We start from the raw sequence: 12,913 nt of genomic DNA on the forward strand, positions 1-12,913 counted from the left end.
ATGTATGCACAAGACTACAGCACAAAGAGACATCTACCCTGCCTTAGCAAACATTCTCCCACCTATGGCTGGATCAAATGTGGTCGGGTAGAGACCTTTCCACGTAGCCAGAGTTGCTGGGCCCTTGCCCGTGTGACTTCGTGGGAGACAATCTGCTGATTCTCATTTCCATTGGATTGTACTGTGAGATGCCACCAGAGACACTCACTGTTGATGGTCACAGCAAGATGGCTGCCAGTCATCTCAGGAGCACCTGAGGAGGTTCACTAGCTGCCTCTAGAGCCTGAAGCATGCTTTCACTTTTCCATAGCAACAGTGGAAATCAATCAGCATTGAGCCTCACCAGGTAAGCAACTTTCCCTTCCTACCTTTTGCTCTTAACCAAGTGTCACTGGAGCATCAGACCTGCCCCATCCCACCCTACCACAAAGCTGACTTTTATGTTGTTAACAGTAGAGTCTGTAGATCCAGCCATGACAAATCCAGGAAGTGTCAACAAGTTTTCAGTACTGAGGATCAGAATTGGGGGTGACATAGAAAAGTGCAGACAGATACTAGAAATGCCAGCTTCGTGGGACACCAGAAGTGCCATGAGACACTGGGAACAAATACCTTTGTGTATGCCTAATGGGCCCGCCCTCCTTCACCAGAGCCAAGCAGAGCATGCTACCAGAGCCCAGCTCATTAGCTACCCTTCCCAATTATAGTCAATGCCTCAAACACTTTCAGATCATCTATGGCTTGCTTGCTTCCAAAGATGAAAAATCTGTTTTGAATGCACTCTTTTGCCAAAACACATTTAGTTTTTCATAAACAAAAGAAGAAAAACAACAGTAACAGAAATAACTACATAAGAACCCCAATGACTCCCAAACAAAGAGGAAGCTGACTCCAAGAGAGGATTAGGTGAGCCCCGCAGACGACAACCGCTCTGCAACAGTACTGACAAGAGCTGTGGGGTCAGCACAACACAATGGTCTGAGAGGCTCCAGCCCAGACAAGGACACACAAATAAGGATGCTCCAGCATGTGCCATCAGGATGCACAAGCAGCTCCTCAGCACAGCCACCCTTGCTTGACTGGGCAGCTGCAGATATGAGATATAGAATGTGCTTCTCTGTGTACCCAATGGCAATCTGTGGGATCAGTAGATGCCTTTGTATGACAAAACCAGGAAGAGGCAGGTGACCTCTCCCAGCACGGGTTTCCAGCCAGCATTTGCACATAGGTAAGCTGTCACCAGGCAGGGATAGAACAGCTAAGAAAATGCTTTCCAGAATGTTAACTGAAGCACAAGGATGGTAGAGTTCAACTAGAGGATTGTCACATGCTTTCCCAGAATAAGGATCACTCTGCAAGATGCCTGTCCATGCACCAGGACGACAGAGATCAGCCTGCAAAGGAGGCCCTGGCAAGTGAGGGCTAGGGGCCCAACCAAGGGTGTCCAGAACCTTCTGACATGAGGTTTCCCATTCTTGTGCATCCAGAGTGGAAATGTTTCATTTGACAAGAACAACAGATCTAAGTAGGAAAGAACTCACACATGTGATCTATGGTGGTCTGACCAGGAATGGGCCTCATAGGCTCATATATTTGGATGCTTGGTTAGTATGAGGTGGCACTACTTGAAGATAGTAACAGGCAGCAGGAAGAGTAACTGGGCTTGGCGTGTACATTTGAAACCCCAAAGCTCCCCCACAGTGACACGCTTTCTCCAGCAAGGCTACACCTCTTAATCCTTCTCAAGTGCTAACAGAACAGAACCTACCCTGTGTTTGATGTCCTGGCTCTAGGGATAGTTTTCCTTACTGTGTTCATTCTAAAATAAGAAGTTAAGATGAACTGAAGTCTGAACTGCAGCCTATGGCAATAGACCCCGAGAACACACCGAGTTTCCCTAGGGAGAGGACAGGGAGTGGGTCCACGCCAGCACTCCTGTACCATCTCACAGTCCTGGCATTTGGAATGAGCACAGTCCCCTCGGCAGCATCTCCTCCTGGAGAGGACGACGGGACATCTCCATCCCACAGATAGTTTCCAAGTGTGACCTTGAGCCGTCTGCTGTGTCAGGAACAGAGCATCTGTGTTGCCCAAATTCCTACCTTGAACTCTCCTCCCTCCCTGCCTTAGTGAGGACACTGCGAACAGGACAGCAGGCCCTCACCAGGCCCTTGAACTTGGGCTTTCTGCATCAAGAACTCTGAGGAAAAGCTATCTGCTGTTTGAAACACCCTATGCTGCAGTGGAGGAATGAACAGAAACGTTTCCCTGGTGTCTGCTAGTTAGTGTCATAACCTTGATAGTGCCCGCTAATGATCTGCAAGATCATTTGTGTCGGACTGGCTCCTGTCACTATGGAAAACTCATGAGCACTAAATAAGATAAATGTAAGAAGTCAGAAAGTCTTGGAAAAGAAGGAACTGTCACAAGCATCCTCTGGAAGGCCACATTACAAACAGTCATTCCCTGAGGGCTGGTGAGGACATGGAGTCCCTGCTAGAACTCCTCTGGGTCATCACATTCCCTAAGTAGAAGGCTGTATTAGAAAAACCCATCCACAGACCAGCCAGGCCAGCCTGTGACCCTGTCGAGGGCTTTTCAGTAGTTGAGTCAACTTGGTCAGTTCACACAGATGTTTGGGCCATGTGCCATGCCTTAGAAAGACCTCAAGTGTTTCCTTGCTTCATCTTTACAGTTCCCTGGTTACCATGGGAACAGCTAACCCCAGTGCAACTCATGCCATGAGGCTGACAGAAGGGAGGCTGCTGATAAGTGTGCACAGGCAGAGGCAGCTGAGGAGGCCAGGATACAGGAATGGGAAGAGGGATGATGAGACCCAGAGGCACATGCAACATCTCAGGGCAGTCCTAGGCGTCCTTGGATTTGGCACTGGGATGAAACAGAGTGAGACAAAAGGAACAAAACAGGACCAAGACCCAGAGAACAGGTGAGAACCCTGTGAGGCAGAGGAGGAAAGAGATGCAAGCTTCTGGAAGAGCCTGGCTGCTTCAGGAGGGGACATAATACAAGGGTGGAAATGTGGCCCAGTGCTCAAATATACTACTACAGTAGAAAGAGCTGGGCCCCAAATCCCAGCTAGAGAGTCAGTGAGATAGCCTAGGCCATTTAGTCTAACAATCCAAAGATCACAGTTTCCGGTTCAAGACTGGGTCTCATGCAGCCTGGGCTGGCCTCAAACTTGCAATGTAGCTTAGTACCTGACCCTCCTACCTCTACCTCCCAAGAACTGAGGCCAAAATCACGTGCCACCACACCCAGCTCATGTAGTGCCGGGAACTTAGGACTCCATGCATGTTACAGGCATTCTACTGGCTAAAGTGCACGCTCCGCGCCTGCTGCCTGAGTATACTGCTAGGACCAAGGTTTCTTCAGGGTGTGTCAACAGCAAAGCTTTTAACTTCCACCCTTCTATAAGGATCTCAGGCCTGTCATTTTCTGCTCCCTGCCAATCCCCAACACAGAAGCAAGGAGACAGAAGCGGGTTTCCACACTTAGATGTAGGCCAAAGGGCTTCAGACTGATTCCGAACAACCAACTGCCTCTGGAAATAGGAACATGCTCTGGTGTGTCCTTAGATCCCAACTAGGGTCCACTGTTTATCCAGAAGTTCAAGTCCCTGAGGCGGGGCTACCCCCTCCCCCACCTGCTTCTGTCGTGCTTTATCATAGATTTCTCTCATAACCCACAGCCGCCATCACCACTACTGACATGGATATGCCTCCCTTAGAAGGGGCCTGGAGCTCCGACAGGTGAATTCCCCATGAATTCGACTGTCCCTAGAGGTGGGCAGTCTAGAGTAACTGAGTAACGGTTCCTCAGGATGGCCCACTCTCTTAGCCCCAAGTTCTGACTTTACTTTCTGGGGTTCAGAGTTTACTCTCTTTCAGTTTAATTTCCCCAGGACCAAATGTCATCTTAAAGTCAGAATCCGGTTAAGAATGAGCAATTACAGCCACGAATATGCGCACTGTGAAGTTGGAGCTGTTGGTACTGGTTCACCTATGCAGAGCAGGCTGCACAGTGACGCACAGATGCCATCAGGGATTGCTCTGCAGGGGCCTTCTTCTGAACACAGCCCCTGAAAGTGGAACTGGGAGCTGCTACCCCAATGCTGCTGCCTACGCACTGCATGACGGGCTTCTGGCCCTACATTCACATGTGACTGTTCTCCCAGAGTGTGTCCCAGAGCCCCTACAGTCAGGAAGCTGGGCATTTACCATCCTGGAAGACCCGCTCCACGTTGAGCCCATAGGTGGCGCACGTCTCATAGTATGTGCACCGCTTCAGGTCGTTGGAGAGCTTCCGCGCCCTGATGTCATCGATGACCCTTGGGTTGGTGGAACTTATGGCATCTGCAACAGACAGGACAGGGTGCTCATTAGTAATTGCTTCCCACGACTCTAGAGCCCACATGACTTGAACCTGCTCCACAGCCAGTTGCTTCCTGCAGCTCTGGGGGGTCCTGCAACTCAAAACCCATCAAAGCCCATAGAAAAGTCATTCCACCCAAAAGTTGGGATTCTGAAAACAGTTCACCCTCAAAAACAGGCTCAACTCAAGCTACAGAATGGTGGGGAAGGGAGGCCCACACATGTCCTCACATTTAGAAGGCCGAGTGAGATAGGAGGACTGAGTTCAAGGCTCGCTTAGAGAGCGACTCACAATCCTTCCTTTAGGCTCACTTGATGTGTCATAAAACAAAATAAAACAAGACAAAACCAAAAGCAATGTGTGACTTGAGACACTCTGTGTCCATGTGACAACAGCCTTCCCAATACAGGTTCCTCAGATACAGCCCACCAAAGAACACGCCCATCTGTTTTGCCCAACAACTAAGTACATCTGACATATGTTTAGAAGTAGGGAAAGAAAGGTCCTTTGTAAGGGTGCCAATGTTTTGTTTTTAAAGTAAAATAGGAAGGAGAAAAATTTAAAACTCTAATTTCTTGAAGCCTTTGTCTAATTTGGGAAGCACTAGGCCAGCAAGCCTCCACCAAGCTCACATTTTATCCAGTCTGGGGGCCCAACAAACTGCAGACACCCCACCCCTGATATGAATTCAGGTCATTGTGTCACAGAGTCGCCCCTGGGCCCGCAATTCAGCTCAGCTCTACCTGACCCTTCATGCATCAACTTGAACCTGGCAGTGTCCTAACTGCATCTCCTTCTAATTGCAAGTCTTCGTGGGTACACTGGGCCTAGTGAGCACCGGAGGGGCCCTTCACTCACCCATGTGCCCCCATATGAACAAGCACAGTGCCCATCTCTGCCCTAGAAGATACAGGCGCTGAGCTCAGCACCGTCTCTCAGCACTGGCCTCCCGGCCTCCTGCAGGTCAGGTATCCCTAAGGGTTTTTCAGCTCTCCCACTTTAATAACCCCTGGCCTCTAAACTCATCTAACCTAGCACGCAGCAAGGAAACCTCAGGTAGCTTCTCCTATCACCTGAGAGTCTTGCTGCCTACATCCCCAGTGCTGGCACAGGTGCCTCAGGAGCCCATTGGGCATATAACACATGGGTGCTGACAGTAGATCATGGGAAAGCCACACAGTCCAGCTTCCTGCCATAGGTGCCCTCGGTCCCTCAGCCCACTAACAAGGTCCAAGCAGGGCCCCAGAACATCTGGTCCCACGCTGAGATAAAAGGGATAAAACAAAATCTTGATCAAGGTCAAGTCCTGTGTCCACTGACCCTTGACACATGGCTGTATGATTTCCACCCATTCTTTAACTTCCTCTCCCAGAGCACATTGTGGCAAAGGTCAGACTACCTGCCTACACTAGCTCTAGTCTAGGTGTGTGGGGACAAAGCCTGGACTCTTACTCCACTCCACTAACAGAAACAAATGCTGTGGGCATGAGAAACACAGCAGCCAAATCTGTTCCTTCCACCCACCCACAAGCCACAAGTCACAAAGAGTCCACAATGGGAAAACACTGTGTCTCAGATGCAGGCCTACACGGCTCTTACACACCAGGCCAGCTGCTGGGAATTGCCCTGTCAGCCATAGGCAAAGCTTTCGTTCAGAATTCCTCTCTTCTTCTCCAAGACAGCTGTGGGAAAAACTGGCTGGGAGATATACTGGCTTTAAAATGCCATGTGAGGACTTTCCAGAGCAGGCACCTTAACCATGTTCCCCATGTTGCACAGTGCCAATGCTCTGGGAGCAGGTTTCAGGACTTCTGGGGCACACGCGCACACGTACACACACAGATGCTCCAGCCATTTCCATGACAGGGTGTGATGCTTGAGCAGAACCTGTATCATCTGCCTGCACACTTCATCTTAGGATACCTACAACATCTAGATGGCTACTGTACCATGTACAAAGCTTACAGCTTCAGTACAAAGACAAGGCTGGCCTTGAACTTACAGAGATCCACCAGAGTGCTATTAAAGGCTCGGACCACCACACCAGGACACTGCTTTGAGACAGTCTAGCTTTGTAGCCCAGGCTAGCCTTCAGTGGCAATCTGTCTTTCTCAACCTTCCTAGTGCCATGATTACAGGTGTGTATCACCTATATTTTAATCCCCCTGTCCTTGGACTTCATGAAGACGGGAGGGCCAATTGTACATTAAGAACCAAAGCATTGTCTCCAGGTGGCCAGCAGAGGGAGCTACAGGAACAAAAAAGTCTTCTATTTGGTTTAAGATTGAGTGGCAGAGTTTGTGGCTGCAGGTTTCAGAAGAGAGAGAGACCACGACATGCATCCAACAAAAAACGGGGGTCAGGGGAAGGGAATGGTATCCATGGAAACAAAACTCTAATACTTTACAAGTGACACATTGAGGGCAGGCAGGCATTGCCTCATTACAGGGCTCTCAAACCCTGACTGCACTTCAGCTGGTAAATACCAGATTTACTAATTCCAACCGAAATAGTAAAAGCAGGTCAAAATTTAGAGAAGCCAGGAAGGGATACTACGATTTTGCTTAAAACCTTGGCTGGACTCCAGAAACAGCATGCCATGTGATGGTAGTTCTCACTCTGAAAAAGCAACTTCAGCCCCAGCCCCCATTTCCAGCTTCAGGTCATTTCCAAATCCCTCCACACTTCAAACATGTCCACAAGACCTTCAAAAACACCCATGCAGGGCTGGCACTCACCCTGGGTCCCCACCAGCACTAATGGGATCTCACTGGTGTTCCTGTAGTTGGCCATTCGGCTGTAGTAATGGTAGACAGTCTGGAAACTGATCTCATCCTCCAAGCTGAAGACAAAGATGACCGCGTCCACCCACATGGCAAACTGCAGAGAGAGGAATGGAGAAGGGCAGCTGAGCGGGGCACAGGAAGAGGGTGTGAGGTCTGACCTTTGTGAGCTCCAGGACAGCCCTTGGCGGCTGCCTGCTGCCTGACCTCTGCTGTGTGCACTGTGGCCAAATTACTGACATGTCCTATGTACATGTGCATGTACACATGTATACGTGGACGGGGACACACACACACACACACACACAAACACACACACGAACGAATGTTTCCTCCAGGGCCCTTCTCTTTCTGAGGACCCAGGCCTCCTGTCTCCCTGTGGCACTGTGATTCTAAGTGTCTACCCTCTGGCAGGACCAGGTAACTCCAACCCTGCAGATGGAAGGCTCTACCTGCACCCTGAAGCCTCCTCATCTGGGGACAGGACGTGGGGATCAGTCCACAGAGCCTCCTCAGAACCTTCAAAAGACTTAGTGGCTTTCAAGTTGAGCACAGACTCCTCTTCTGCACCCACACAAAGTGCTCAAGAGCTGCCACGCCCATGGCACCCACCAGCGGAGACTGGTCGTGTGTTTTCCCAGAGAGTTCCTGCTACAGCAGAGGCTGAGCTGCCACCAGGCCCACTCAGCTCCCTGCTGGGAATTACTACTTACTGTAGGAGAGTTACAAGGGGAGTGGTAAGGTTAATCCATACCCAGGCCTCTGACATCATCTTATTTACAACAGCTCTCTAGGGAGGCGGCTCCCCGCAGTGCCCAGCATGCCCAGCAACCCATGCTCACAGAGGCTGACAACAGCTCATCTGGATCATCTGTTCCCTTCTCTTTCTGTGTGTAAACAAACAAGTGAGCCCAAATCTCCCTCTGCTTTCTCTACAAGAAGCTTAACCTGGGGAAGCTCTTAGGGCCAGGCAGAGCTCCTAATTAATTGTGGGTGCCTGCGTGTGTGAAGTGACAACCACCTACAACAAACTATATTCGTTTAAATGTGGAATATTTACGAGACTTACAGACCTTGAGTTCGCCTGGGGCGGACCCACAGACACTGTCAGATGCACAGGCACACTGGAGGCTGCACAGGAAGCCTGGAGCTCATCTGACTGAGTGCCTTTCTCTTCTACCTGCCAGAAGGGGTGCTTTTATCTTGGTGATGGCTGGTGTCAACTGTCTACTTTTTTGGAGGGTAGGGGGTGCAGTGGAGGGAGTTTGAGACAGGGTTTCTCTGTATAGCCCTGGCTGTCCTGGAACTCAGTCTATAAATCAGGTTGGCCTCGAACTCAGAAATCCACCTGCCTCTGCCTCCCAAGTGCTGAGATTAAAGGCGTGCACCACCACTGCCCGGCTGTCAACTGTCTACTTGACAGAACCCAAGATCACCATGGCGATGACCCTCTGAGCCTGTCTGTGGGGTGTTCTCTTGCTGACTGAGATGGGAAGACACACAGTGGGGCACAGTCAGTCTCAAGGACTGCATACAGTCAAGTGAGCTGAGCCTCATTCGTTCTCTGCTTCCTGCTTTTGACTGTGGATGTTTCACGTTCCCTGTTGCCCTGACTCCCATGAAACGACATACTGTACCCTGAAATTCTGAGCTAGACAAACCCTCTTTTCTAAAAGAAGTTGCCAGTGTGTTTTATCACAAGAAAAAATAAAACTAAGACACAGTCTCCTCCAAGAGGCAGAAATCAGAAGGCCTTGCTCTGTCTGCCTGTCTGCCAGCACAGGGGTGGTCTACATGCTTCACGGGAGATCACAGCCCCTCTGATGAAATCAGGAACATGTGCACCTCCTTCTCCCTGGCCCTGCCTGTCCTAGCAGGTGTGAGCTGTCCTAGCAGGTGTGGCCTTGTCCCAGCAGGTATGGGCTGTCTCAGCAGGTGTGAACTGTAGCAGGAGTAGGCTGTCCTAGCAGGTGTGGGCTGTCCCAGTGGGTGTGGGCTGTCCCAGCGGGTGTGGGCTGTCCCAGCAGGTGTGGGCTGTCCCAGCGGGTGTGGGCTCTCCCAGCAGGTGTGGGCTGTCCCAGTGGGTGTGGGCTATCCCAGCGGGTGTGAGCTGTCCTAGCAGGTGTGAGCTGTCCTAGTAGGTATGGGCTGTCCCAGCGGGTGTGGGCTGCCTCAGCAGGTATGAACTGTAGCAGGTATGAGCTGTCCTAGCAGGTATGGGCTGTCCCAGTGGGTGTGGGCTCTCCCAGTGGGTGTGGGCTGTCTCAGCATGTGTGGGCTGTCTCAGTGGGTGTGGGTTGTCCCAGAGGATGTGGGCTGTCTCAGCAGGTGTGAACTGTAGCAGGTATGAGCTGTCCCAGCGGGTGTGGGCTGTGCCTACTTCTGGGCTCTTTTCACTTAATTAGAAGCTCATGATGTCAATAGAAAGTCAGCTGGATAAAAGTGTTAATGCTATCTTTTGAGAGACTTTTCAATCTCTCAGTACGCTGTAGTCTAGGGTTCAGTGAGGAATGACATGGGCCAGGAAGGCTGGCAAGCTTGTGGGAGATGCCCACTCCTGTCAACTGGCAGAAAAGCTTCCCAATTCCATCCAGCAACTGAAAATGATGTTGCTCTGAGATCAACCAAAGGATAGGGGACCAAAATATGATATATTTATAAATATAAACATCTCTAGAAGCCATTCTGACAGTCATATTTCAGAGCAGATGCATTTGCTTTTCCTTCTTAAAGACATATAAACTTTAAAAATAAATCAGCCACTCATATCCAAACTCCCTTATTCTAAACCTGATTCTTCTCTTGTTCCAGCCTTTAGGTCAAGTCATCAAAGAGCCGGAGGAATCAGTCTGGCTTGGGTGTGCATGCAGTACTCACCTGTGCCTCCGGGGGGCCCCCTTCATCCCTAATCAGCAGCAGATAACTCTGTCCATCGACAACAATCTCCTTCTTGAACCTGCCACCTGTCACACACAAAACACAACGTTACAGAAGAAGATGGAGGGGGTGAGGCAGACAGACACGGGCTTCGCTTGTGGAAAAATACATTCTAGGCCAGGCAGGGTAGCTGGCTGGGAGAACTTTGGAGTAGATTTTATGTATCTCCCACCAGCGCTGCATTTTTAGAGCTGAACTTGGATTTAAACATTTGTCTAAGAACCCGTGCTCCTTTCTGGTTACCAGGCACGGCCTCCTGCGCAATGCCAGGAACCCTGGCTGAGGAGTGTAGACTTTTCATGTAGAACATAATACATAAGTCGAGAGAGATTCTCACCCACTGGCAAACAGAGGGTGGGCTCTCAGAACCCAGAAATGCTTCCCATGTTCAAGCAGCACCTGAGAACCTGTATTCTCCTCAAGGGAAACCCAGTGCTTGGGAGGGAAACACACAACGGCATGAGGATGGCGTCTCCGGAGTCACAGGCCACAGTTAGGGAGGGATGCCCGACTACTACACACGTTAGACAAAGCTACTGATGGAACTGCACAATCAGACAGAGAGCTGCAGCAACTGACAGGGAGGCATTAGAGACCACACGGGGTTAGCGAGAAACCACCTGGGGCCCTGCTGGGATGTCAGGACAAAAGGCAAAGAGGACTGGCAGAGGGAGGCCCAAAGGCCGCCCCCAATATACTCAGAACAGCTGTGAGGTCTGCACAGTGGAGTCATGCCACCTCCGAAACATGTTCTTAAGCCATTCAGGGCTCCCAGTACCCACTAGTCTCTCTGTCTTCTCAGGGAAGGGCTCTAGTCTTACTGTGGGGCATGCATCCCTCCTTGGCTCTCATCTGTGTAGATGCCTCACAGGAACCCCAATGAACCCACTGGACTCTAAACAAGTCTGCAAGAACCTTCCAGAGCCACTTTTGCCCCAGTCTTAGGTCTTGGTGGCTTCCTCACAAAGCTAAATAACTACACTCCCCACACGAACTCAAAGGTGTCCAGGACCTACATTAAGAAAGTGGTTCCTGAGGCCAAGAGGGACTAGCTGCCCTTTCTACACAAGCATACACAAATACGAACACACACACACACGTACACACACATGTACAACAACCCTCACTTCTCTTGTGTGCACAACAAAAAGTTGTGCTTGCCTTTCCTCACCTTCAACTTACTTAATGAACTTAGAGCTGCAATACAAGGACACACACTTGTGCTCTCCCACCCGAGCAGAATCACAGGAAAGGGGTGGGATGGACTGGAGAGTGGGGTTTGCAGGGACAGGATAGCCGCCCCCAGACAAGCTTAAAAACACCTCATATGGGCATGTCAAAGCCATAGGAGGAATTCTGTGACCTCGGATCCCCAAATCACAGATTCTTCAGCTAAAAGAGGTAGTCAACATCTCTTCTCAAACAGGCTTCTGTCACTCCTGACACAAAGCAGACACCCCAAGTATAACACCTGAAAGCATAGCTATACCCACACTCTGCCACCACTGTCAACTCTGTCTGAATCAGGGCTGCCCCCAAACCAGCCTCACCAGTCACCTCCCTCCACATCAGTGACCCCAACTGGAAGACAGTAAGGATGCCATCTGGTGGACTAAATGTACAGACTGTACACAACACAGTATGAGCAGCAGTGGCCGGCATGACTGCTGCTAATATTCACAACTGCAGCCTAGGGTCAGCTCATTCGTCTATACGGACACACTTAACAGCCAAAGAACTTGCTCAAAAAGATAAGTGGACACACAAGCTGGGGTGGCCGTCACTGTTAATTCCTTGATTTTACTTTTGAAATTAGATACAGGAAACTTTTAACTTAAATTTATTTTCATTTCATATGTGTTACTGTTTCGTTTGCATGTATGTCAGATGTCCTAGTCACAGACAGGTGTGAGCTGCCACATGGGTGTTGGGAACTAAACCCAGGTCCTCATGAAGAGCAGCCGGTGCCCTTAACTGCTGAGCCATCTTTCTAGCCCCAACCTTCTGTTTTTTGATGAGACAGATGGGAAGACAAACTTCAAGTGAAAAACAATGTTTGCAAAGCAACCTGGCATTCGTGGCTCTGGGAAATCCTCCTCCATTTTTACTCCAGGACCTGAATATGAGGCTAGACACACTCACCAGGGTCTGAGGAAAGCAGAGTCTGTGTGGAGTTTAAGAGTCTTCCCATGGTCCTCTGAGATCTAACTTGCATCATCTGATTCATGATGTAATCATCATCCCTACATCATCACCTGAGCGATGCAAGGGCCCAAACGACAGAGAGACCATCTCTGAGAGCCATGGCAGCTGGCAGCCAGGTCTAAGGCATGCTCCTGAAGCTCTGTAGTCACAGGAGAAGGCATTACGTGGGGCGATAAGGGTCTCCAGCAGGGCACAGACTTGTTTTTCTGGATTTTCTCTCTGCAGGGGTGAAGCTAACTTGGTGGCATTTTACCGATGTCCCTGTCCTCATCCCAGCAGCCACTGCCCAGTGGTCACAGAGGTAAACTCCAAGGCTGAATATGCATGGGGCTTCTCTGTCTTGCTCTGGACAGTCTGGTCTCAGCAGCAGTCCTGGTTGCCCACAAATGCCAGTCACCTCAATCCCCCTCTCCGGATATAAGCATGGACTCTGTGCAGTGTCTGTCCCTCCAGCAGGCTCCCAACAAAGAGCTCCTGTCTAGTCTCTTGGACCTGACCATAAGAGATGTTTCTAGGGAGATGAATCACAGCAAACCCTCACAGGCCTTCACAGCCACAGCTTTACAGAAGGTGGCTAGCTTTACAGGTATCATGAC

At 50.1% G+C, this 12,913-nt stretch overlaps 1 protein-coding gene across 15 annotated transcripts in view; it reads right to left on the reverse strand.

Annotated features, from left to right (window-relative positions):
• Positions 1–12,913, reverse strand: part of Agap1 (ArfGAP with GTPase domain, ankyrin repeat and PH domain 1) — a 435,962-nt gene that overhangs the window by 256,855 nt on the left and 166,194 nt on the right. For all 15 annotated transcript variants that reach the window (XM_034521738.2, XM_076914829.1, XM_034521740.2 and 12 more), the window contains 3 exons: positions 10,053–10,138; positions 7,131–7,272; positions 4,239–4,373 (listed from right to left, as the gene is read on the reverse strand). In XM_034521738.2, the coding sequence (XP_034377629.1) occupies positions 4,239–4,373; positions 7,131–7,272; positions 10,053–10,138 (363 nt within the window). The remainder of the gene's footprint in view (positions 1–4,238; positions 4,374–7,130; positions 7,273–10,052; positions 10,139–12,913) is intronic.

The sequence above is a fragment of the Arvicanthis niloticus genome, chromosome 17 (genome assembly GCF_011762505.2).
Source record: "Arvicanthis niloticus isolate mArvNil1 chromosome 17, mArvNil1.pat.X, whole genome shotgun sequence".
Lineage (NCBI taxonomy): Eukaryota > Metazoa > Chordata > Mammalia > Rodentia > Muridae > Arvicanthis > Arvicanthis niloticus.